Source organism: Rhinolophus sinicus, chromosome 10 (genome assembly GCF_057876585.1).
Source record: "Rhinolophus sinicus isolate RSI-liver-muscle chromosome 10, RSI-T2T, whole genome shotgun sequence".
Taxonomy (NCBI): domain Eukaryota; kingdom Metazoa; phylum Chordata; class Mammalia; order Chiroptera; family Rhinolophidae; genus Rhinolophus; species Rhinolophus sinicus.
The window spans coordinates 17,613,625-17,637,422 of NC_142510.1; the positions used below are offsets into that span (position 1 = coordinate 17,613,625).

Sequence of the window (23,798 nt, forward strand, 5' to 3'; positions counted from 1 at the left end):
CAGAAAACGAGCCTTCAGGGATGCATTTGGATCAAAGCGAGCAGAGTGTTGGATGTTGGTAAAGCAATCTGAACTTCATTTGGTCGTGAATGGGAAGAATTTGGCGTTCCTAAAACAGAAACTTTGTGATGGCCACTGCAGTTTTGCCTGCTCCACACTTTCTGGGGAAACCCCCGCCCCAGGCCAGTTCACATGAGGCCCGTAGACATAAGTACACACCCAATTCCACACTGATTGGTTCAGGGATTCTTACAGGCTCCAAACAGACCAATGACCAAAGGGAGTCACATCTGAGGTTTAGTTACAAGGAGACAGGGAGACACAGACAGACAGACAGACAGAGATGAGCTTTTACCCCTGCTGGAGTTACTAGAAAAAAGGTGGACGTGAGAATCTGCAAGTACTGGGAGCCACCTTGCCACCATGAGAGGAACCCCCTGAGAATGGAACCGACTCAGAAGAAAGCACAGCTCAGAGATGGGACCAAAGTCCTAATGACATTGTTTGAGTTCCTGGAGCCAGCTGTGCCTTACACCTACCTCTAGCTTTTTTATGAGTGAGACAATAAATGTCCTACCTTGTTTAAGTCAGTTTGAGCTGGGCCTTTGACCTCTCATTGCTGAAAGATTCCTGCTTCATACAGACCTCCTCTCAGCTGTATCGGAGGAGAAAGGAGACTGAGGAAAGGAAGGACTAGTCAGTACAGTAGTTAACGGTACAATAAGATAGTAAATGCAAAGTGAAATGAGGAATCACAAGGAAACACCAGGCAAACCCAAACTAAGGGACATTCTACAAAATAACTGGCCTGTAATCTTCAAAAGTGTCAAGGTCATAAAAGACAAAAACAACAACAACAAAGCAACCAACCAAACCAAGGAACTATTCCAGATTAAAAGAAATGAAGGAATCATAACAACTAAATGCAACATGTCATCCTGAATTGTATCCTAAACCCAAAAATGGAGATTGGTGGGAAAACTGGAAAAATTTGAAACAGATCTATAGATTAACTCTTTAACGTTAACATTTTGATTTTAATAATTGCACTGTGTTTATATAACATGTTAACGTCTAGAGGGTATTGATGAAGGGTATACAGAAATTCTTTGAATTATTTTTGCAACTTTTTGGTAAGTTCTGAAATTATTTTGAAAGTTAAAACGTAAAAAATAAAAACATGAAATTAGGGTTTGATCACTGGTAGAGGGGATGGCTCTGGGAAATACTACAGTCATAAAATGGCAAGGAGTTGCCTAGATGTGGAGAGAAAGAAAAATATGAGAAAATAACAGGGTTCAACTCCGAGAGAATGGCAGCGATACTGAAGTAAACAGAGTCTGGAAGAGAAACAGACTTGGGAATAAAAAGGACGACCTTGGATGGACTGCTGTATTGTATGTACCGGCTAGCCTCCAGGTGAAGCTGTATTAGCAAACACTGAAACTTTGGAACCAGGCAGAAGAGCAATGGCTAAGTTCAGAGATTTTACATAAAGGAAAAAGTCAACACCACAGGAATATGATAAAACGAAGGGAGACACTATGGAGAGAGAAGGACAGCCCCGGCAAGGAGCCCAGGGAGGTGGGGGATGCAGGCAGAGCTGACCACAAAGATTTCAGAGACGAGATCACCTGAAGAATGCTGATAGCAGAGGTGAGATGTTTGGTCACAGCTAATCTCTAATATATGAAGAATTGTCACAAGAAAACTATAACAGAAGATTTTAGGATTTAAAAAAAATGGTCAGTAGAATAATAATAGATTAGACCTTATTTGAATAAAAAATTTAACTGAAAAAAAAAAAATTCACGTTTTCCAATTTCAAATTTTACCACAAAGCTATAATAATCAAAATGGTATGGTACGGTAATAAGCAAAGACATATAGATCGATGCAATAGAGCTGAGAATCCAGAAATAAACCCATATGTCTATGGCCAATGTATTTTCAACGTAATGCCAAGACCATCCAATAGGAAAAGAATAGTTTTTTCATCAACATGGATGAAAGACCTAAATAAATGTAAGAGCTAACCCTAATAAAACTGTTAGAAGGAAAAATTGAAAATAAAGAACACTCCGTACTTAAATCTTAATAAAGTATTTATTAATAAAGTGTTCTGAGCTCTATCCCTGCACGGTTGCTGTTTTCTCAGTTGGTGCTAGCTAGCTGAGTTCGTTGAAATGGGAATGGTCATTGGCACTCTTCACTTGTGTTGCCCTGGGCAAATAAAGTACCCACTGGCCTCTCCTGTGACTGCGACGTCACAAACAAGTAAGAACTGGTTTGAGACTTAGTCTGGGTAGATCTAACAGGAGAGAAATAAGCCAACTAGCAGCTCTTTGAAAAACTCAAACAATGCAGTGAACTGTGAGGTAACGGGTCACCTGATGGAGAAAATTTCTCAAGCTCCTTCTTCCTCTGTAGTTCAGTAAGCTTCGGTTTTATTGTCCTGTTAAATGTTCACAGTATCTACTTTATATGGCTGCTGCGAGGATGCTAGGACATAAAGTGCCTGGCATACAACAGATGTATAGCCTATATTTGAGGAATACAAATCTATGAAATTAGAGGTCTGACAAGTTCGCGAACTTGTGGCAACGATGTTGCTAACCTTTTTTTATATCAGAGGGATTATTCATTATGAATTTGTACCAACTGGACAGTTAACCAAGTTGACTCTTTGGAAGTGCTGAAAAGGCTGCGTGAAAGAGTTAGACGACCTGAACTTTTCGCCAATAATTCATGGCTCTTGCATCACGACAATGCACCAGCTCACAGGGCACTGTCTGTGAGGGAGTTTTTAACCAGGAAACAAATACCTGTTTTGGAACACCCTCCCTACTCACCTGGTCTGGCCCCCAATGACTTCTTTCTTTACCTGGAGATAAAGAAAATATTGAAAGGAAGATGTTTTGATGACATTCAGGACATCAAGGGTAATACGATGACAGCTCTGATGGCCATTCCAGAAAGAGTTCCAGAATTGCTTTGAAGGGTGGACTAGGCGCCGGCGCCGGTGCGTAGCTTCCCAAGGGGAGTCCTTCGAACGTGACCATAGCGATATTCAGCAATGAGGTACGTAGCTCTTTTTCTGGAATGAGTTCGCGAACTTAATTGTCGGACTCCTCGACAAATCCCAGTCCAATCTCCTTGGAAGTACCAACTTCGGCCACTAGAGGGAGAGCTCCGTCACACGCATATAAGAGATACTAAGATAGCCAGAGGTGAAAGGCACCCCTCCGGATACACCCGCCTTTCCTAAACCAGGAAACTCACTCCCACTCAGGAAACCTGGCTGCATGCTGAACTCCATGGTGTTTTCTCTGAGTCACTATATTCTCCTGCAGTTGCAAAATAATCTGAGAAAAGGTTTTTACTCCTTACTGAGTACCATTGTAAACTCCTTGCCAGACTCCAGGGCCTTCCCCAACCTGGCCCCAACCTACCTCTCCAGCCTGAACTCCCCTTAATCCCTAATGCTGCAGCCACCCTGGACAGATCACGGTCCTGCCTCTGTACCATGTTGCTCCTTCTTGGTGCCTTTCCTCCATCCCGACCATCTGAAACCCTATTTCTTTCTCAATGACGCAAATGCCACATCTTCCATTACTTTCTCCTCGTCTCTAGAAAAAGCAATCTCACCCATCCCTGAGCTCAGACACCGTATATTACATCATCTAGTTTATATTAAATTGATGTATGTATGTGCATCATTTCTTTCTTTTCAATAGATTAGAAATTTCACAAGTAGAGAGGCCAGTGGGGAACCCGCCTAAGGGTAACCCAGCGAGTGAGAGGCAAAGACAGATGGAATTTTTTTTTTTAAGATTTTTATTGGGGAAGGGTACAGGAATTTATTGCGGAACAGTGTGTATTTCCAGGATTTTTTCCAAGTCCAGTTGTTGTCCCTTCAATCCTAGTGTAGAGAGCGCAGCCCAGCTCTAGGTCCAGTTGCCGTTGTTAGTTACAGGGGGCACAGCCCACCATCTCTTGTGGGAATCGAACCGGCAACCTTGTGGTTGAAAGCCCACTGGCCCATGTGGGAATCGAACCGGCAGTCCTCGGCATTAGGAGCGTGGAGCTCCAACCGCCTGAGCCACTGGGCGGGCCCCAGAATTCTAATTTGGGTGACCTGCTTCTGAGACCTCCTGCTCCTAACCACTAATTCACACTAGTAATCTTTCATCAGCCACAGTGCCTAGCTCAAAGCTTTGCACACAGTGACATTCGATAGCTTATCAAATGCGTAAGTTTGGGGGGAAAATCAATCTAATTAGCACCTCTTGAAATTTCACTGACTTGTGGGCTACTGGGAACCAGCAACTTAGTCTCGTTAATCTGATCTAGAATGCCTGGCCATAGATCTGATTATGAGCCATTTCAGAATCACAATGACTGTTCCAGTTTGTCTCTTGATCTATAATGCATATAAGGACCTACGCCCAGCTTCTAAGGGAGAAAAAAACATGCTTGCTTATTGAAGCCTAGGGAATGGGTTTTTCTGAAGCTTCCAGCTCACATTTTCACTGCAGTGAGGGGGGCAGACTAGATGGTCTCTGAGGGCCCTCTTCAGTTTTCACAGTCTATGATTCTGGGAGACAATGGAATTAAAAGGAGCCTCTGCCTCTGTGTCAGAAGATATCATTTTCAGGCTCAGCTCCCCAACTCCCAGATTCCCCACCTGTAAAACCTGACTCATCCATTCAAAAATTTTTCAGAGTACAAGTGCCAGGCGCCGGACAGGAAGGGACAAGACAGATCCGGCCCCTGCTCATCCAGCTAAGAAAATCAGAGGACACCTATATTGTGGGTTTGGTTGTCTTAAGGAAGAAATGAAAGTGGTCAAATAATTGTGTGAACTACGAAGTCGATTACAGACTCAAAAGAGGATGATCTTGACAGAACCCCTGTTTTGCCAAATCCATGACAACAAAAACATGACCTGTTTTGCTGTTTTTGAGGAAAGCCTAATGGTATATTTTTCACCAAACCCAGTCAACACTGCATGCAGCTTTCTCGCCTTTCCCCTTTGGTCGCCGTAAAGGTGGGCTGAGGTTATCTGTCCTTGCTGTATGGGTACTGCAGGTTTTGTGGCAGAGGCCGGGTCCCTAGCCCATTCCTGCAGGTCTTTGTTGGAAAGCCATCAGGCTGTGAGTCTGGACCCCTGAGTTCTGCAGCCCTCAATTGTGTGAGTGGCTCCAAGTCACCAACCCCAATTAGGCTTCAGTTTCCGCATCTGAGAGACAGGCCACATCTGTGAGACAGGCCTCCCATTGCTACTGTGAAATATGGACGGGATCACTCAGCATCTGGCTGAGCCTGGCCCGGGGAGGCCAAGTCTAGAGGGCTGGTGAGGGTTCCCTTAAGGTATCCCATCTCCAGCCCCGGGCCGCTTCCTCTGGCTTCAGAGGCTCTGTTGGGGCCAGGAGACGCGGGGAGACCAGGTCCCGGTCCCAGCCCCAGCACACACTGGCTGGGTAGCTCCAGGTAAGGTCACCGGGCGGCCCTACTGGCTGTTCTGCATTCAGCGGGAAGGTATAAACCTTCTCAAGACCGACAGCCCTGGGGAAACCCTCGGTTGACTAAAGCGGAGAGAGCAGGCGATTGACAGGGTCCAGAGCCAGAGCGGTGGAAAAGCCAGGCGCGCGCCCGCGGGGTCACGTGACGAGCGCGGGGCGCGCGGGGAGGGGGGCCCGGCGCGCGCGGCTCCGCCGGTGACAAGGCGGGCGGGAAGGGGCGGGGCCGCGGGCGGGGCCGTAGGGGGAGGCGGGCGGGCGGGAGGGGAGGAGTGGAGATGGCGGCGGCGGCGGCTCAAGGGGGCGGGGGCGGGGAGCCCCGGGGAGCTGATGGGGTCGGCCCGGGGGTCCCGGGGGAAGTGGAGATAGTGAAGGGGCAGCCGTTCGACGTGGGCCCGCGCTACTCGCAACTGCAGTACATCGGCGAGGGCGCCTATGGCATGGTCAGGTGAGGGGGCGTTCCGGGGCAGGGGGCGTCCTAGGGCGAGGGGGCTGGGGGGACAGGGAGCGGTGCTGAGTGCTTTCTGGGCCGTGCAGATCCCCGCGTCCTGAAGAGGCAGAGGCTTGAGGAGGCTGGGGAGCGTCCCGGGGACAGGCCTCTGAGTGCTTTCTGGGGGAGGGGGCCCTGCGTGCGTCCGAGGGAGAGGGGCTGGGAGGGTTGGGAGCGACCCTCCTCTAGTGAAGAGAGGGGCACCTGGGTGTGCGGCGGGGGACTGTGGGGAGCCTATAGACCCGGGCGAAGTGAAACCAGTATGCTTGGGGAGGTAACATTCTTGGTGAACAGGAGTGAAGGACCTTTCTGTGGGGAGAGGCTGCACTGGATTCCCCCAGCGAGGCCTGCCAAGGAGTTGGGAGAGGAGAGTGGAGCTCAGGGTGGGGCAGGGCTTTGGGCCTGGCGCCGGCGGCCCAGTGAGCCAGAGGGGGTCCAGGAGTGCCTCCCTGCAGCTGTGAGGAGGGGTCTGTGGGTTCACCCATCCCCACTGTGTGCTCTGAGCCTTTGTTCTAATGGGAACAGCCCTGCTGCCCAGGTGCCTCGCCCTGACACCCCTGCCTGCCTTTTCCTTCCCTCCCGTGACTCCCTCCTCGCTATCTTTGCCTCACTGTTTGTCCTCCACGCATCTCCCAGCCCCTGAACCTGTCTTGGGTGGAGGGAGCCCATCATGGGAAGGGGAGGAGGAGGGGTCAGGGCAACTAGAATGGAAAGGGTTGAGGACCGGGAAGTCGGTGAACGGTCGGTCTCTTCCTCTGTTTGTGAAGTCACTGAAGGGCTGCCTGGCTGGTCCCCAGCTTTTTCCCTGGAGGTCCCAGGCCTTCACAGCAGGAAGGAACCAGCATTGTTTATGACTTGGCCAGAACCCTCTCTGGCTCCCTCCCCTCCCTGCCAGGGCCTGGGTGGGGCCGCCAGGCCTGGACTCCCCCTTTGGAGGACCACATCAACAACATCTCTCTGGCCCTCTCAGCTCAGCTTTCGACCACGTGCGCAAGACACGCGTGGCCATCAAGAAAATCAGCCCCTTTGAGCATCAGACCTACTGCCAGCGCACACTGCGGGAGATCCAGATATTGCTGCGCTTCCGCCATGAGAATGTCATCGGCATCCGGGACATTCTTCGGGCACCCACCCTGGAAGCCATGAGGGACGTGTATCCTTCACCTTGGCCAGGTGGCTGGCTAGACACAGCCTCACAGCTGGGTTGGGAGCACATGGGCTTGCTTTTTCCTTCTTCCCTGTCACCCTCCAAAACAAACCCAGTAAAAGAAACTTTCTAGCAGAAAAGAGGCCACAGAGTATAAGGGGCCCTGGAGGCCTCAGGTGAATCCGTGTGACCTGCTGCAGTCAGGTGGCATGGCCTTGGGCAAGTCTGTTCTCCACGCTGTGCCTCTGTGAGGGGCTGGCGAGATGGTCTCTATGGAGGCATCATCTCTGACAGTGTAATTCTGTGACGCGATCCAGCCTCTGCCCACAGACAGGTCTGGTTGAACAGATGAGGATTCTTTCCTCTCTGGACCCTCAGACTGGAAGGCAGGCAGGCAGGCAGGAAGAAAACGGCCCTTTTGGGAGGGCCTACTAGAGTCAGGTACAGGGCATGTGCAGGGCTTTGGCATTTCTAATTCTATCTCCCAACTGCCCCCCAGGAGCTGGGACTTCTCAGCTCCATTTCACAGATGAGGAAATAGAGGCTCAGAAGCCTAAAATCAGCACTTCTGTTGATGCCTCCCCCATCCCCCAGGTGAAACCCTGTCCTGCTCTCTCCAGGCTTCCTGCTCAGCCCCACCCCAGTCACCAGTGGACTTGTACCTTGCCCGGGGAGTGACAGCCATGCCGCTGTTACCCTCCCCCCATATCACTTTCCTAGTGTGTTGTCCACTTCCTGTCTGGCTCTGTTAGCAGCTTGTAACACACCCGTCACCATTCTCCCACCCCACCCATCCCCAGTCAGTCCCAGTTCTCCACCCAAGCCTGGGGGTTTGCACTGCAGTGTCTGCAGCCCCTACCACAGGCTGTGGGCAGGAAACCTCCCCACTCACCTCCAGCTTGCTGTGTGACCTTAAACAAGTCACTGCATCCTGCTGGGCCTCCTTGTCTATAAAAGAGCTGGGTTGGTCCAGATGTTCTCAGAAGGCCCTTTTGAGGCTGATTCTCAAAGACAGTCCTGACATATTCTTGCAGAGACAAACCAAGTGACATTCATGTATGTATGTTTAATTGTAAAATACAAAAGGACATTTACTCCCCTACCTTCGGATGTATAGCCAAGTGCTCTTTCAGTAGGAGTGTACTGTTGGGAATTTCTCATTTGTCTTGCACAAACCATTCCCATAAGGCAGGCATTTATTTTTAAGCAAACATTTATTGCATGCCAGATGGTGTTCATACGTTATCTCATTTAACCCTCTCAACAGCCATGTGGCTCAGGCATTTATAATAGCAATGCTAGTTCATGTTTGCTGAACACTTACTACGTGCCAAGCTCCGGGCTGGCTACTTTATATGGGTTATCTCATCTCGTATCGTCACAACCGCTCTTGAAAGAACCATTCTCTCCCCTACTTGACAGATGAGGAAATAGAGATGGAGGCAAGCTGAAGTCACAAATGAGCAGTGGACTGGGGGTTTCAGACACCAGCAGGTGAACCCCAGAGCCGCTGCTCTTAACCGTGAAGTTCTTCTGCCTCCCGCCGTTTATTGTCCCCATTTCCCAGGAGGGAAACTGAGGCCCCAGCACTGAAGTGTGTTTGCTCAGGGTCACCAGCTGAGAAGCAGCAGAAGCCCTGAGTCCAGTTGCTGAGAAGGGGCCCTGCCCAGCTCGCGATATGGGTTGGCAGATGTTGAGTCCTGGGGGTGCCAGCTGGAGGTGGGGTGAAACCCAGTCACCAGAGCCCGTTCTTCTTAACCAAGTGCCTCCTGCTACCCCCGCCCCCGGGGGTCTCCGGCGCCATCCTCAGCTACATCGTGCAGGACCTCATGGAGACAGACCTGTACAAGTTGCTCAAAAGCCAGCAGCTGAGCAATGACCACGTCTGCTACTTTCTGTACCAGATCCTGCGGGGCCTCAAGTACATCCACTCAGCCAACGTGCTCCACCGGGATTTAAAGCCCTCCAACCTGCTTATCAACACCACCTGCGACCTTAAGGTCAGAGCACTGAGTGCCCGTTTCCCTCCCCGTCACCCCTCCCTTCCCCAGGGCCTGGGGCTTCCGGGCGGGCGCCCAGTAGTCCCCTGGAATATGAGGGCATCGCAAGTAAAGGGAACAGCAGGGGCTGGGGAGGCTTTGAGCCCCGAGCTCAGCAGCCTGGGTTGGATTCCAGATCTGTGATTTTGGCCTGGCCCGCATCGCCGACCCTGAGCACGACCACACCGGATTCCTGACGGAATATGTGGCCACACGCTGGTACCGGGCCCCAGAGATCATGCTTAACTCCAAGGTAGGGGTGCCACCCTCCCCCCAAAGGGAAGGGGCTAGCTCCCAGGAGGCCCCGGAGCCACCTCGGAGCCAGGCACTGACCACCATGATGCAGGAAGTCTACCACCTGTGCCGTGTCACATTGCTCTGGCCCTTGACATCTGGAAAGAAGCTGAGCATTAGCTTCTTCTCGAGGCTTCAGCGCTCTGCACGGAATCTAGGTTGGGGGTGAGGCTGCTGAGGCTGGCCCAGGAACCCACCTCTTTCTCCTCCTCCCCAGGGCTATACCAAGTCCATTGATATCTGGTCTGTGGGCTGCATTCTGGCAGAGATGCTCTCCAACCGGCCCATCTTCCCTGGCAAGCACTACCTGGACCAGCTCAATCATATTCTGGGTGAGGGGGCCTGGCCAACTGAGTGGAAGGGAGATTAGCTTATTGGAGGTGAGCTGTCCTGAGGTTCAGGGTTGGTGAGTCTGCAGCAGTCGGATCAGGGGTACCACCATGTGTGGAGCCCCTTCAGCATCTCACGGTATTTCAATGAGGTAGATACTGTCCCCACTTGATAGATGGGAAAAGTGAGGCTACGCCCCACACTTAGGGAGTGCTGGAGCTGGGACTTGAACCTGGGCTGCCTGAATCCACGCCCTTTGCTTCACCATCATTGTGCTGGCTGGGTGATACCTGTCAGGGCCTTGAGTGGGTGGTGGGGGATCTTATTCTTGGCTCCTTCTGTTCCGGGAAGGGAGGGAAGATCTCTCACCAAGGCACCTGCCCTGCCCACAGGTATCCTGGGCTCCCCCTCCCAGGAGGACCTGAATTGTATCATCAACATGAAGGCCCGAAACTACCTACAGTCTCTGCCCTCCAAGACCAAGGTGGCCTGGGCCAAGCTTTTTCCCAAGTCGGACTCCAAAGGTGAGAGCGACATGGGGGGCTGGTGTGGGATGAAAACTGGGTGCAAAGGGGGGCCTGAGTAGATAAGCCCCCTGGGCCCAGAGAAGCAAAGCCATGGTGGGAACCATGACCCCTGACCCCTGCCTTTCCCTAGCCCTTGACCTGCTGGACCGGATGTTGACCTTTAACCCCAACAAACGGATCACAGTGGAAGAAGCCCTGGCTCACCCCTACCTGGAGCAGTACTATGACCCAACGGATGAGGTGAGCCAAGCAGCCAGGCTGGCAGGGACACAGGTGGGGCAGGCATCCCTCAGTACCTGGCCTGAGCCCCACTTCTTTGCCACCCCAGCCAGTGGCCGAGGAACCTTTCACCTTCGACATGGAGCTGGATGACCTACCCAAGGAGCGGCTGAAGGAGCTCATCTTCCAGGAGACAGCCCGCTTCCAGCCTGGGGTGCTGGAGGCCCCCTAATCTGGACAGATTGCTCTGCTCCCTGGGGCCCGGTGAGTGCTCCCCACCACCCACGCACAGATTCACCCTGATACCGGGGTACCCAGGACACCCTACGTTCAAAAGCTAGCCCATGTCCATGACCCACGTGGATGCTGGTGACAGAAGGGCAAGAGCCTGCCCAGGCCACAGACCCATGGTCCAGCAGCCTTTGTGTCCGTCTTCCTTTCCCTCAGCCCCAGGTGTCTCCCACCTGTCACGCTCGGCACACTCCAGCCCCAGTAGCCCTTCCAGGCCCTCAGCCGTCACCGAGATACCCCTCACCCACCTGAGGAATGGAGCCGGGCTTGGCCTCTCCAACTATGGGCAGATAGGCAGATGAGGCAGTAATTGCTTTGGGAGGAGCCAGCAGCGCCCAGCCTGACGGAGATGCCAAGCTTTCTCATACCTGGTGCCAGCCAGGGCAGCCACTCACACACCTTTGGGAGACCCTGGGGGGCCTGCCCCCAACCCATGCTGCCTTCTTCCCTCCGCAGTCTCCTTTCTGTCTCTCTGCCAGCTGCACCCTGATAGAAGGCAGGCAGGCACACCTGGGTTCAAACCCCAGCTCTGACCTGTCGTAAAAGCTGTGTGATGTTGTGTCAGGGAGCTCGCCTCGGCGCCTCAGTTTCCGGGGGACAGTCCTGATAATGAAAGAAGCACTTGCAAAGCCCTAAGCATTGTTCTAAGAGGCTTATGAGTGTGAACTCACTTAATTGTGACAGCAGTACAGTGAGCTATGTACGTCCTCATCTTTCCCCATTTACAGATCAGGAAACTGAGGCACATCCCACCCAACTGTGAGGATGAAATGAGAGAAGCTGAGGGCAGGGCTCTGCAGGTGCTCCCATGGGTGCTAATGGTTCCTTTCCTTCCTGCCTTTTTGTTTAGGCCCTGTCTCCTGCCTGCCCCTCCCCTGCCGGACTGTTAGAAAATGGACATTGTGCCCAGCCAGACCCCGGCCGCCCAGTCGAGGCAGAGGGCGGGCCTGGCCACCTTCCCTTGCTTTGCTCAGGCCTCCTGCGTGCAGCAGGCCAAGGCTCCCTCCATCCCGCCCCAGTCCCAGGACCTGAGGGCCTCAGGAGGCCCCAAAGCCAGTTCCCCTCAGCTGCTCTGCCTTCCTGTCCCCCAGCTTTCCCAGTCTCTGGCAGTTCTGGAATCAAAGGGCTCTGGCTGCCCCATGGGACACTGAGTAGGGACTCAGGGCCAGCCCTGCCCCACTCACCTCATTAAAACCCCACCCATTTTCCCTGAAGGAACATTCCTTAGGCTCAAGGGCTAGTATGAGCAGAGGAGTACGACCCAGGCCTGAACCCCCTTCCCCCCAAGCTGCCACATCTAATGCCCCTGCTGCTTCTGTGTGTGGGTGACCGGAAGTGGAGGTGGGGGGGCCCAGTGCCCCTACCCACCCCGTGCCTGTATCTAATATATAAATACAGAGATGTGTATATGATGGCCCTGGCTCTGTCTGTGTTTGCCGATGCCGTGCCCCCAACCGTTGCAGCTGGAGAACAGACACGCCAGCCCAGCCACTTCCCAGCAGTGGCTTTCCCAGCCCTCCTGACCTTTGACTCCCTGGCTGGCATGTGGGAGTGGAAGGAGCCCCAGACTCCTGGAAGAGTGGGGTCAATTTTCCCTTTAGTCACTGTCCTCTCCCCTCTCTAATGGCTTCCTGTCTGACTGGCTGGGGTGATGAGGGGGTGACTCAGGGGCGCCCTACACACCCCCGGATTCTCTGGAAATGGCAAGAGGTAGTGAGTTGTGTCCGCTGCCACATGCACCAGGGAGAAGGGGGAGGGGGAAGGACTGCACCACACACGGCCAAGGCGAGAGGGGCGGCCGAGGCGAGAGGGGCAGCCAAGGCGAGACAGGAGCAGGGGTCTGGGGGGTCTGGGGGTGTGAGGGCCGCAGCTGCCCGGCCTCTCCCCTGCCTCCACTCCATCCCTAGCTGAGCCCTGCAGCCTGGCCCTGGGCCAGCAGCAGGCTCAGCAGGTCCTAGGGGGCGTGGTGTCGGCCAGTGTGGAACCAGCCTACACCAAGACAGCACAATTCATCAGGCCAGCGGAGCTCAGGGCACGCAGAGCCGGACAGGCGGCGGCCATGAGCCCCCTGCTGTACTACGCCGTGCCCGCCCTGGGCAGCTACGTCATGCTGTCCATCTTCTTCCTGCGCCGGCCTCGCCTGCTGCACACACCCTGCGCTCCAGCCTTCTATGCCCGCCTGGTGGCCCACCGGGGAGGTAAGCTGGATGGGGGTGGGGGGTGAGCTAGGTGCCACAGTGGACAGCACAGAGGGGTACTTCTAAGGGACCGGACGGTAGGAAGAGGGCAGAGACCAAGGCAGGAGAAGAGCGGCCTGGTGGCACCGGATGTGGAATGAAGAGGAGGAGGCCGTTCAACCTGGGCAGACGGGTGCTGAGGCGTGGAGAGAGGCAGGAGGAGGGAGGAGGGGGGCCAGGCCCCAGCGACCCACCGCGGCTGCCCCACAGGATCTGGGGAGAAGCTGGAGAACACCATGGAAGCCATAGAGAAGTGAGTGCACCTGCCTAGCCGAGCTGCTGGGTAAGGTCGTGCTGCTTGTGCATTGCATAATGCCAAGGGGTGCCACTGAATTCCTAGAGCCCCTGAGGTATGCAGCGCACAGGCACAGCCTGCATATTGGGCCCTACACTCTGCCCCACCCTCCCCCAAACCTCCCACCCCGCCACCTGGCCCTGCCCCGCCCCCACCCTGCCCTGCGCTCCCACAGCTCCATAGCTCAGCGAGCCAACCTCCTGGAGCTGGACTGCCAACTGACACGGGACGGTGTGGTGGTGGTGTCCCACGACGACAACCTGTCCCGCCAATCAGGCGTGGACAAGGATGTGGGCAGCCTGGACTTTGAGGTGAGCTTTGCCCAGCCCCACACCTCCCCAGAAATCCTCCAATGGGCCTCCTGGAGACATGCTCCCCGCTCCCCACTCTCCGTAGGAGCTGCCCCTCTACAAGGAAGAGCTGGAAGTTTACTTCTCACCTGGTAAGAGCATGGCCAGCCCGAGGGAGGTCATGGCCTCAGCCTCTGCCGCCATCTCCTCCTCTGGGACTCACCCCTCTTTCCCTGGGTTCTTACCCATCTCTCTTCCCACCACCCCGACCCAGGCCACTTCGCTCACGGGTCAGACCGGCACATGGTGCGTCTGGAGGATATGTTCCAGAGGTTCCCCCGGACGCCCATGAGTGTGGAGGTCAAAGTGGAGAACGATAAGCTCATTCAGGAGGTAATCCTGCAGGCGGGCTGGGGGGCTGGGGCTGGGGGCCAGGCCCCCCGTCATCTCTTCCTCCCCCTCCTCCCAGATAGCCAGCCTGGTGAGGCGCTTTGGCCGCAGTGAAATCACTATCTGGGCCTCGGAGAAGAACTCAGTCATGAAGAAATGCAAGGCAGCTGTGAGTCCCCATGCCCCCCTGTTCCAGGGGCCCCTCCTCCCAGGAGCTGGGGCCCAGTCCAGCCTGATGGGCCTGGGGGGGGCAGTTCTGGGAGGATTTGGAGAGGTGAGGTGGCGGGGAAAGTGTGTGAGTAAAGATGTGCTGGTGGGAATAGGGCTGCATTTAAGCCTTGAATTCTGGGCCAAGATGTGCCTCTGATCCTGCAGGTACAAGGGCTTCCTGAATGTCCAAAACGGTTTCCCCTGAAGCCCAGGCTTCCGCTCTGCTTCCCTGGGAGCACACTGACCCCCCTTCCATCCCTCCCCTCTCTGCCCCTCCCAGAACCCGGAGATGCCACGCTCCTTCACGATAAGCCGAGGAATCTGGCTGATTCTGCTCTATTACTTGGGCCTGCTGCCCTTCATCCCAATCTCTGAGAAGTTTCTCTTGTGTTTCATGCCCACCATCATCAACAGGTACCCACAGGGTCCCCATCTCCCTTCTCTCTCCTCCCCCGGGCCCCCAGCAGCTTCTCTCCTCAGAGAGACACGCCCCCCTCACGCCCCATTGCATACAGTCCCCAGCTCGCACACCCCAGTGTGCTTTGAAGACAGTGGTTCTCACCCAGCATTCAGGAATACTAAGGGGGCCACAACCCCCCTGAAATTCTATGCACATGTGTTCATGTCGATGGAGTTTTAGGACAAAGTGTGTGTTTTTTCATCCATTCACCGAACAAATATTTATTGAGCACCTACTGTATTCCAGGGGCAGTTACACAGATAAGTGAGGCCAATTGGGGTGCAGTAAGTGAGCTTACCACCTGGCTAGGGAGACAGATGTTAATCACTCTCTGATTCTCAAAAGGAAAAGCAAGTGTTTTCCCACTGGGAGACAAGGATTAACAAAGTAACAGCTGGGTAAAGTATCAGGAATTTGGATACTCCATCAGTTCTCAGGCCTGGCTCCTCCCTTTGCTTTAGAGAGAACTTATGTGGCGGCCCCCCAGTGCTTTCTGCTCCCCTCTGTTGTCCTGAGGGAAGCTCCCTGCCAGCACCCACAATCCCTGCTACAAAGAGACATCATTAAACTATAGGACTCTGTACACTGAACTTTTTATCCAGGATTTACAGCTTTTTCACAGCCTTTCCTTTAGTTGAGTTTTTACCTTGCAGCACCCCCTGGAGGTACAGGAGTCATGACCCCATCGTATCTGTGGAGAATGTGAGGCTCAGAGAGGTTCTGTAATTTGCTTAAGGTCACACAGCTGGAAATACAGAGCCCAGTTTGCCTTGGGTCTGACTCCAAAGCCTGCCCCAGGATATTGTGAAGGGCTTCTTGAGTCACCCCTGGAGTGGGGCAAGTAGCCGACCCACTAAACGCTGTCTCGTGTCAGGAAGTTGCTCAGGCCCAAGTAGGAGGACCTCCAGGTTGCATGTCCAGCTTGGGAATCCAGCTGGGTTCTGGTCCCGGCCCCACTATGAACCTGCTGTGTGACCTGGGGCAAGTCACTGGAGGTCTCCAAGATTCAGTTTCCTCTTCTATAAAATGGTGAGAGGCCACGCCCTCAAGGAGCCAGGGATGCAGGAGTAGGATCTCACTGAACAGTTTTCATCGGGGCTGCACAGAGGTTCTTCTAGAGGGGGCGGGTTTCAGGTTTCACTGGTCAGGGGTCACTACCACCCCTCCTCCCCACCCCAGCGACAGAGAGAGACCCATGGGCTGACACCACCTCTCTGCAGGACCTACTTTCCATTCTCCTGCTCTGGGCTGAACCAGCTGGTGGCCGTGGTTACTAAATGGTGAGGTGGGCGAGAAGGCTGGGGGAGGGGGGTGTCCCCATGGAGACCTGCCTCTGCCCTTCTGCTTAGTTCCTCTCATCACAGGCTTTGCCATTCCCCTCCCCGCCAGGCTCATCATGAGGAAAAGTCTGATCCAACACCTGGAACAGCGAGGGGTGCAGGTGAGGCCTGACCCCCACCCCCTCAGCGAGTGGGTGGTTCACAGCGTGGGCCTAGCCACAGCGTTGCAATCACTATCTGGGTAGCTTGGGCAGGTCACCTTCTGAGTCTTGGTTTCCTCATGTGTAAAATGGGGGTAATGGTACAGTTAACTCTTCTGTAGATGTAACGCCCTTAGTACGGGCTTGATGAACGCTAACCTTTATGATACACTGAACTGTCCTGATCCCTGACGAGGGGGCTGGGCAAAGAGCAGAGAAGGGAAAACCAGCCCAGCCCGCTGCTCCCAGGGCAGCCCCTGGTTGTTGAATTAACACCTTTGTTGAGAATATGTTCCAGGCATTATGGTTCTGGGGACGGAGCAGGGAGCTTATCAGCAAGGGCAGAGGAAGGAAGTGAAGCAGGCCATGGCAAGGGCAGCGAGACAGACAGGAAACAGTGCGGTGGTCTGCAGGCTCAGAGAAGGCGTCCTGGAAGGAGTGAGGAGCCCGCTCAAGGGAGTGCGTCTCAGGCAGGAGGCAGGCATGTGGGACGGCCCGTAGGAGCCAGAGGCCTCGCAGCCTGAGGAACCGAGGGCCGAGCCACCAGGCTGCAGCCTGGAGGAAGTGGAATGGGGAGCTCCAGCAGGAAGCAGAGGCGGAGGCAGTCAGCCCTGGACCCCAGTAAGGAGCCTGGACTTCTGCCCAAAGGGAAGGGGCGCTCTGAGGGGTGAAGCAGGGGACAGACCTGAGCCAAGGTTTGTGGAGTGAGGGTCACTATGTGGAGAAGTGCTTGTGGGGGCCACTGTGGAAGCAGAGTCGTGAGAAGGCTGTCGGGACTGGGCCTCAGGTGGCCGCAGTGGGGATGGATGGGAGAGTTAACTCACAGACAGACGGCCACTGATTGGATGTGGGCCCGAGGGCGGCATGGGGATGACCCGGCTCCTTCAGATGAGCCCTCCCATTCCGGGCTGCTTCTCCACAACTCTGGGAGTCTGGCCCATAACTCTCAGCTGTCACATTAAGAAACCTAGAGGGCCAGTGATTTGCCCAGGGTACAAAAACCATCTCCACCTACCTCAGTGCCCACAAGAGAGAACTCCAGAGGCAGCAGCAGGTGCGGGCAAGCTGTGAGGCACTGGCAGGCTGGTGAAACAGTCCACAACCAGCTCACCAAGGGAAAAGGGGCCCTGGATAATTTCTCAGGTGTATAGACTTCATTCCACCCTGGCCAGTTTCAGGCTCCCAACATGAAGTCACTGAACACGGAGTTGGGAAGAGATGTGAGGTAGCATCATAGAGTGTTTCCATCGTACACATTCGACAGACATATGTGGCCTCCAGGTCATAGGTAGCAACACTGTTAGGAAGGGATGAGTTTTTTAGTATTTATTACCTTTGTTTTTAATATAATTTATTGAATTGCAAATTCATGTAATAATGATGGCTGTGCTTAAAACCAGTTTGCAAAATTCCTGAAAATTAAAGCTCCCCAGAACACCACCGCCAGGTCTCCACAGAGGAGAGCCCCACTATGTAAATGCAGGGGTGGGGCGGGTTTCCAGGTAAAGTTGTCTGGAAACTACAAGCCCCTCCTTCCCCACTCAGGTGGTATTCTGGTGCCTTAATGAAGAGTCGGATTTTGAAGTGGCCTACAGCCTGGGGGCCAGCGGCGTCATGACCGATTACCCTACAGCCCTGAGACGCTACCTGGACAACCACGGGGCCTCCTGAGTCCGAAGCCCTCGCTCTCCTCTCTTTCTCTGCCCCAATAAATAATTCCTTTTCAGTCACGCCTTTGTGTTTGGGGGAGGGGAAGAGTGGTTGGACATCCTGGAAAACTGAAAATGGCAGCTTAGGACAGAAGAGGCTGGAGGCCCCTCCTCCCTGCCCCCAATCAACCTGACCTACTGGTTACACCACATTCCAGACCCAGAGTAAGGCCACACCCTGTGCCAACCTGGTCTCCACTCTCCTTAGGAATGAGCCACAGATAATGGTTCCATTCTCCTGAGGGGTACACAGCAAGGGACTTGAGCCCCCGCGGGCCTCCTGCCTGGGAGCTGAGCGGGCAAGGCTGGGACAGCTGTGTTCATGGCGCCACTCAGCTGCTGCCTCAGCCCTTCAACCTTCCCCTCCCACGTTTCCTACTCCAGAAGCTCCCTGAATTCCTCAGCCCTCTCTAGCCCCAGTACCTCATTCATTTCACAAGACACATAGTTCACAATCGCGTAGTGACGACCCTAGGCCAGGCCGGGTACTGGGGCTACCGCAGGGAACCAGCCGAGTTCAGTACGGCAGACGCGTTTGAACAGACAGTCCAAGGTGAGGAAGGGAAAGAAGGGGACGCCCACGCAGGCACCTACTCGGCCTGCGGCGGCAGAGGCGTCCGAGGCGGGGATGCCCAGCAGTAGGGATAGGCTCGTTCCCAGGCTCCGGCTCCCGGAAGTCTACACCGAAGGACCCCTTTAGCTCTTGCGTCCCAAGAGCCTGTCCCTGCTGCCGCGGCAAAGGCCGTGCAGTCAGACCAAAGAGCATTGCAGCTTCGCCTGCCGACTGGGGAACCGCGAGGGAGCTGCCAGCCCTCTTTGGACCTGAGTTCCGGGCAAAACGGGAACAATAGCAGAAGCTGCCTGATAGGATTGGCGCGGGGGTTAAAAGAGCGGGGCAGGGTGGTAAGTACACAGATGATCGTGACTCTTATATCCCGAGGGCGTGCATCCGGACGCCGTCCCCCTCCGAACCCCACACTAGGTCAGTGGTACCTCTGATCCTTGCCCCTTCAAGGACCGCGGGAGGCCAGAGGGGCGGCTGACTGGGTTGCGAGCTGCAGCCGCATTTCCGGGCTGGCCGGAGCGGGGAGCGGGGGGAAGGGCAGCCCAGGCCTGCGCTGGCCGCTGTGTGACGCGCCCCCTCATTTGCATGCTGCGCACCGATTGGCCACGGCGACCGCCGGGACCAGGGGCCTGTCCCCTCCCCCTCCCGTCGCAGCGGCGGCAGCAGCTGGTCTCGGTGTAAACAAGTCGCGGCGGCTACGAACCCGGGCCGGGGGGCACGGCGCCCACCAGGAGCGCCCCCCATTCCCAGGCCAGGCCACCCCGGCGGACCGGGCCCCCGCGCGCCCAGGCGAGGTGAGGCCCGCATGGTCAGGGCTGCGCGTCGCCCCGCGCCCCCGCCCCGCCAGCGAGGACTGTCCCCTTCCCCCGGCGCCCGTCCCCCATCCCGCGCCCCAGGTGAGCCCCGGGGTCTCAGGTAAGGCTCCGCGATGCAGGTAAGAGTCTCTTGGCATAGACGTGGCCTCAGCGTCCCCAGGTAAGAGCCCCTCCCCTCCTAGGGGACCCTCCACCTTCATTGAAACCTCCAGCCTTCTCCAGGTGACGGACCCTCGCCCCAGGTGGACTCCCTGTACGTTAAGTGAAGTCGCCCCCGACCCTCCCTACCCCCGCGGTTGAGGAACACATTCCTAACTCCTCCGTGCTCCCCCTAAACAGCACTGACAGCTCATCCACGCTAAAGCCCCTTCTTCCAGCTTCAATTGCCAGGTCAGCAGGGGTGAGGCGGAAAGCAGATGGGTGACTCATCTTGGGCTCCTCCTAGCCTCAGTTTCCCCACCTGATACAACTTGAGGCCTCTTCAGTGAGTCAAAACTGAGACATCTCTGGCCCCTGGAGAGGCTGCTGGCTCTGGGGAGAGGAGACAGTAGCCAAGTGTGACAGAGAGAGTCCCTGTGGCCCTGGGTGTGCCTGCGTGTGTGTGGCCCGGGTTCTGACAGTCCACTCACTCCCTCTTCGCAGGCACTGGGCTCCCTCTGCTCCCCGTGGGCCGCTCCCCGCGTGGGGCCACTGCCCCTGGCCCCCGCCATGGTGCGGATTTCAAAGCCCAAGACGTTTCAGGCCTACTTGGATGATTGTCACCGGAGGTATAGCTGTGCCCACTGCCGCGCTCACCTGGCCAACCACGACGACCTCATCTCTAAGGTAACCAGGTCACAGTTGGAGCTGGAATAGAAGGCTACAGGGGTTTCTTGTCAGCTCCCCACCCACAGCCCTGACCCCCTCCTCTCTCCCTCCCACTCTTTAGTCTTTCCAGGGAAGCCAGGGCCGTGCCTACCTCTTCAACTCCGTGTGAGTATTTGGCCTCCCTTATTTCTGTCCCTGACCTCTGTTGTGACCTGTGACTGCTGGCATCATGCTGAGACTCCCAGCAAAAGGTTATGATGGCCCTTCTCTTGGATGCTAAAGACAAACACAGTTGGATGCAAGCTAGAGGGGGGCTTTGTGATGGCGGGACCCTCCCTGGGACTGCCCCCCATGTCCCCACAGGGTGAACGTGGGCTGCGGGCCAGCCGAGGAACGGGTGCTGCTGACAGGCCTTCATGCTGTCGCTGACATCCACTGCGAGAACTGCAAGACCACTCTGGGCTGGAAATATGTGAGTCAGTGCCCTCTGACCCCAGGCTAGCCTTTGACCTGACCTCACATCACGAGCAGTCATCTGGCCATCGTTCAGAGTGTATCAGCCCCGCTCACACAAGTCAGACTGTCTTTTCATCCCCTGCGAATGTTCTCTTCTCTCATATCCTGCAGGAGTTTTTCGAATTTTTCTCTTAACTCTCCTCACTGGCACAGCATCCCCCTTTTTGCCATGAGGATACAATCAGAATTCCCCTTTATTCTATGCTGATTGCCATGCAGTTATATGCTTGGCATATAGTATCTCATTCAATCATTACAGCAACCCTGTAGGTAGAGTCTATTATCATGTCCACTTTGCAGAAGACGAAAGGAAGGCCCAGAGATGTTAGGTCCCTTGTCCAAGGTCAGACAACCAACTGGTAAGTAACAGAATAGGGATCAGAATCCTACTTTTGTTTTGTTTTTTTAACTCCAAACTCTTGACCCCAGCTTCTAGTCAGAGGATCAGAGAAGTTGCCCAAGACCCCACAGCAAAGTGGAACTTGGGTCCATGTGCCTGCTTTTCCACTGCCCCCATTACCACTGCTGCTGTCCAGAGTCTGATTTCACTACTCTGAGTCTCACTTCCTTATCTGGCAGTGGAGGATAAGGAAAGCCCCCCCCTGGCACCCAAGATTGTTACCAGGATTAGATTAGATGCAGCAGAAGATATTCTTGGGAAACTGCAGGCCCTTGGAGCTGTGGATGCCCCAGGCAGAGGCAGGCGACAGCCCTGACCTGACTTCACCCCTGACCCTGTCACACACTTGCTTTGTGTCTCTGGACAGGTGGTTTGGCCCTTTTGGATCTCTGAAATAAAGAGGTGGCCTAATTTAGAGGTCAAAAATGCAAGTGCTTGCAGAGCCAAGCAAATCCTGTGGATCCCGGGGCAAGGGAAGGGGCAGTCTGGCAACCTGGAGTGAGCGTGGGCTGCCTATGTTTTAGTATTTCAAAGTTATTTTTATTCATCTCTGCTGGCCAAACGAAACACAACATGTAGGCCAAAACTGGCCCTCGGACTACAAGTTTGTAATCCCTGGATCTTTTAGAAACTTTCATATTCTCATTGTTGGAGCCAACATGAGTTTAAAAGTACCCATGATTTTTAGAGCTCCGTCTATCTCCTGTTAGTGAGAAATTTGGCCCTGACACTTACCAGCTCTGTGTCTGGGCAGTGGCTTGGTTTCTCATAGGTGAAGTGGGGCCAGTCATATCCACGCTTCAGCCCCTATCCCTGTTGATAAGGCCCTTGCTCCAGGGATGACGGCCTCTCCCCTCCTTTCAGGAACAGGCCTTCGAGAGCAGCCAGAAGTACAAAGAGGGGAAGTACATCATTGAGCTCAACCACATGATCAAAGACAACGGCTGGGACTGACCTCTGTTCTTGCCACATGTGGCTCCAGCCCGGCCTGGCCGCCAGGGGGCGCCACTGGCTTCCCTCCGCCCAAAGGGAGCTCTGGACCCTCAGAGCCCCTGCAGAGGAAGGATCCAGCTCCTGTACATATATTTTATTGCATGCACTGTGACCTTGGGGGGAGATCAGAAGGTGGACGACACCCCCGCACCTCCCTGCGATCTGGCTGGCTTGGATCTCGTTTTTAACCTCTTCCTGCCCTGCCTACCCTATAGATATGGCCTGTGTGCTGCGCTCTTAGCCCCAGGGCACCGTCTGCCCTGTGAACTCCTCCCACTGGGCCCCTCGTACAGCACGCGTGTCTGCTCCCCTTGTTCTGTAGCGTTTGTACATAATAAAACAATGGAGTGGAGACAGCCCCAGGCTCATGTGGAATCGGGAAGTGGGGACTCAAATGCACATTCCTGCCTCTACAGACCTGTTCGCTTCTGAGCCCCAATGCGGCAGCGGGTAGGCACAGCGATCAAAGATGGGGGAGCCTGCCCTCCTCGGGCCTGGCTTCAGCCGTCTCTAGAACCCAGAACAGGTCTCACTGCCCGTGATTCCCCAGCCCACTCTGGCGCCTTAGGCCTTGACCTCTGCTAATGTGCGTCTTCTCCGCCTTAGCGGTTTGCCGCCGCCGCCGCCGCCGCCGCCGCCGGGGTGGTGGGGGCGCAGCTCTCCTGGGAGGCAACCAGCCCGCTGCCCTTCTTGTTCCAACTACAACTTCCAGCGGTCCCAGCGACATCTGTCTGTCTTCTCCGCGCCGAAATGGGCGCTGGGCCTGCTGGGAAGTGTAGTTCCCAGGGTTCCCCAGCCGGGACCTTCTGGGAAACCCATGAGCCCAAGGGTCAGACTGTAGAGCTGTGGGAACCTCTGAACTTTTGAGACTTGGATGAAAGTCATGCAAGGTGTCATACAGGGTCGCTGGTCCCGCTCCCCACGTAAGAACACAGGATATGGTGAGGCCAAAACGGAACACCGAGGGAGCCATAGATAGGGGAGTCATACCACTATATATAGTCTCGCTGGCCACTGGGTTGGAGACACACGAAGTAGGATCCACACGATCTGCAATCTGCCGTCCACCTCTCTGCCTACCAACCGTCCACCTCTCTGCCTACCAACCAGCCTCAGTTGGTAACTGCAATCTGCCTCTCTGCAATCCGCAACCCACAATCCATGCTCGTTAGCTTAGCTATGGCAGTTATATCAGTAGCTAATGGCTAACCGGTAACAGCTGATGGCCAACTAATCACAGCTGATGGCCATCTACTACCCGAGCCAGCACCTTTCCACGTGAGGCCGAGAGCCTGGAAACCGCTCTCTGGGACTCTGTCCCTACAATGAGAATGGAGGTTTTTCAGAATGGGAGCCAGGAAGGACTCCAGGGTTCAGCCCTCAGCTGCCGACTCCAGTGCCCTGAATAACAGATAAGCTCAGGCTGCCTCCCTCCAGCCCAGCTTTTCCCTCCAGTAATGCTTCGTTCCTCCAAAACCCTGTCCTCCAAGTGAACGGGGTGTGTGGGGGGGGAGGGGGTGTCGCCTGCCAGAAAAGTCTGGAGCGGCAAGGTCTGCCCCAGGACTCCAGACTCCATCCCAGGGTCCAAGCCCCGCCCCTCTGTAGCTTATCCTTAGCTGGGGCTCCCCCCGTGGGAACGGGGACCAGCTGGCCGGAAGCGCCAAACTGCATCCCTGTCCAAGCCCTGGGGATCAATCAGGCCGAGGAGTTAATTATGTAATGAGGGGGCAGGGGGTTGGGGCTAATGAAACCTGGGGGGGGAGGGGAGAAGG

General features: G+C 55.1%; 3 protein-coding genes across 13 annotated transcripts; all 3 read left to right on the plus strand.

Annotated features, from left to right (window-relative positions):
• The first annotated feature begins 5,782 nt into the window (after positions 1–5,782).
• Positions 5,783–12,273, plus strand: MAPK3 (mitogen-activated protein kinase 3). Its single transcript, XM_074322902.2, has 9 exons — positions 5,783–5,970; positions 6,983–7,165; positions 8,970–9,159; positions 9,335–9,451; positions 9,710–9,824; positions 10,215–10,346; positions 10,480–10,589; positions 10,678–10,832; positions 11,710–12,273. Exons 1-8 carry the CDS (start codon positions 5,801–5,803, stop codon positions 10,798–10,800), a joined length of 1,140 nt encoding a protein of 379 aa, XP_074179003.1. The 5' UTR covers positions 5,783–5,800; the 3' UTR covers positions 10,801–10,832; positions 11,710–12,273.
• Positions 12,274–12,422: 149 nt separating this feature from the next.
• On the plus strand, positions 12,423–17,947 carry GDPD3 (glycerophosphodiester phosphodiesterase domain containing 3). Of its 7 annotated transcripts, none has more exons than XR_012493184.2 (11): positions 12,423–13,057; positions 13,307–13,349; positions 13,567–13,702; positions 13,788–13,833; positions 13,956–14,074; positions 14,151–14,240; positions 14,562–14,695; positions 15,962–16,021; positions 16,131–16,182; positions 16,635–16,842; positions 17,767–17,947. XR_012493184.2 is itself a non-coding variant. In XM_019754677.3 (10 exons), exons 1-10 carry the CDS (start codon positions 12,919–12,921, stop codon positions 17,890–17,892), a joined length of 945 nt encoding a protein of 314 aa, XP_019610236.1. In that variant the 5' UTR covers positions 12,423–12,918; the 3' UTR covers positions 17,893–17,947. The 7 variants fall into 7 exon arrangements, 4 of the variants coding, with proteins under 4 accessions (XP_019610236.1, XP_019610238.2, XP_074179005.1 ...); XR_016022644.1 differs by having other exon boundaries at positions 16,692–16,842; XR_016022645.1 differs by lacking the exon at positions 16,635–16,842 and having other exon boundaries at positions 15,921–16,021; positions 17,767–17,803.
• Positions 17,948–18,420: 473 nt separating this feature from the next.
• YPEL3 (yippee like 3) lies at positions 18,421–22,383 on the plus strand. 5 transcript variants are annotated; one of them, XM_088801428.1, is made up of 6 exons: positions 18,421–18,833; positions 19,150–19,289; positions 19,953–20,135; positions 20,239–20,282; positions 20,481–20,589; positions 21,898–22,383. In XM_088801428.1, the coding sequence occupies exons 3-6, from the start codon at positions 20,019–20,021 to the stop codon at positions 21,985–21,987; spliced, it is 360 nt and encodes a 119-aa protein (XP_088657554.1). In that variant the 5' UTR covers positions 18,421–18,833; positions 19,150–19,289; positions 19,953–20,018; the 3' UTR covers positions 21,988–22,383. The 5 variants fall into 5 exon arrangements, with proteins under 5 accessions (XP_088657554.1, XP_088657553.1, XP_019610244.1 ...); XM_088801427.1 differs by having other exon boundaries at positions 18,831–18,912; XM_019754685.3 differs by lacking the exon at positions 18,421–18,833 and adding an exon at positions 19,650–19,794 and having other exon boundaries at positions 19,131–19,289.
• The last annotated feature ends 1,415 nt before the right edge of the window (positions 22,384–23,798 follow it).

Excerpts from the sequence above, each read along its gene's own strand:
- MAPK3 (XM_074322902.2), top strand. The coding sequence starts at position 5,801 with ATGGCGGCGGCGGCGGCTCAAGGGGGCGGGGGCGGGGAGCCCCGGGGA. Across the intron at positions 5,971-6,982 it reads GGCGCCTATGGCATGGTCAG|CTCAGCTTTCGACCACGTGC; the intron begins GTGAGGGGGCGT and ends TGGCCCTCTCAG. Across the intron at positions 7,166-8,969 it reads CTGGAAGCCATGAGGGACGT|CTACATCGTGCAGGACCTCA; the intron begins GTATCCTTCACC and ends CGCCATCCTCAG.
- GDPD3 (XM_019754677.3), top strand. The coding sequence starts at position 12,919 with ATGAGCCCCCTGCTGTACTACGCCGTGCCCGCCCTGGGCAGCTACGTC. Across the intron at positions 13,058-13,306 it reads CCTGGTGGCCCACCGGGGAG|GATCTGGGGAGAAGCTGGAG; the intron begins GTAAGCTGGATG and ends GCTGCCCCACAG. Across the intron at positions 14,696-15,961 it reads ATGCCCACCATCATCAACAG|GACCTACTTTCCATTCTCCT; the intron begins GTACCCACAGGG and ends ACCTCTCTGCAG.
- YPEL3 (XM_088801427.1), top strand. The coding sequence starts at position 18,846 with ATGATCGTGACTCTTATATCCCGAGGGCGTGCATCCGGACGCCGTCCC. Across the intron at positions 19,290-19,952 it reads CCCCCGCGCGCCCAGGCGAG|GCACTGGGCTCCCTCTGCTC; the intron begins GTGAGGCCCGCA and ends CCCTCTTCGCAG. Across the intron at positions 20,283-20,480 it reads GCCTACCTCTTCAACTCCGT|GGTGAACGTGGGCTGCGGGC; the intron begins GTGAGTATTTGG and ends ATGTCCCCACAG.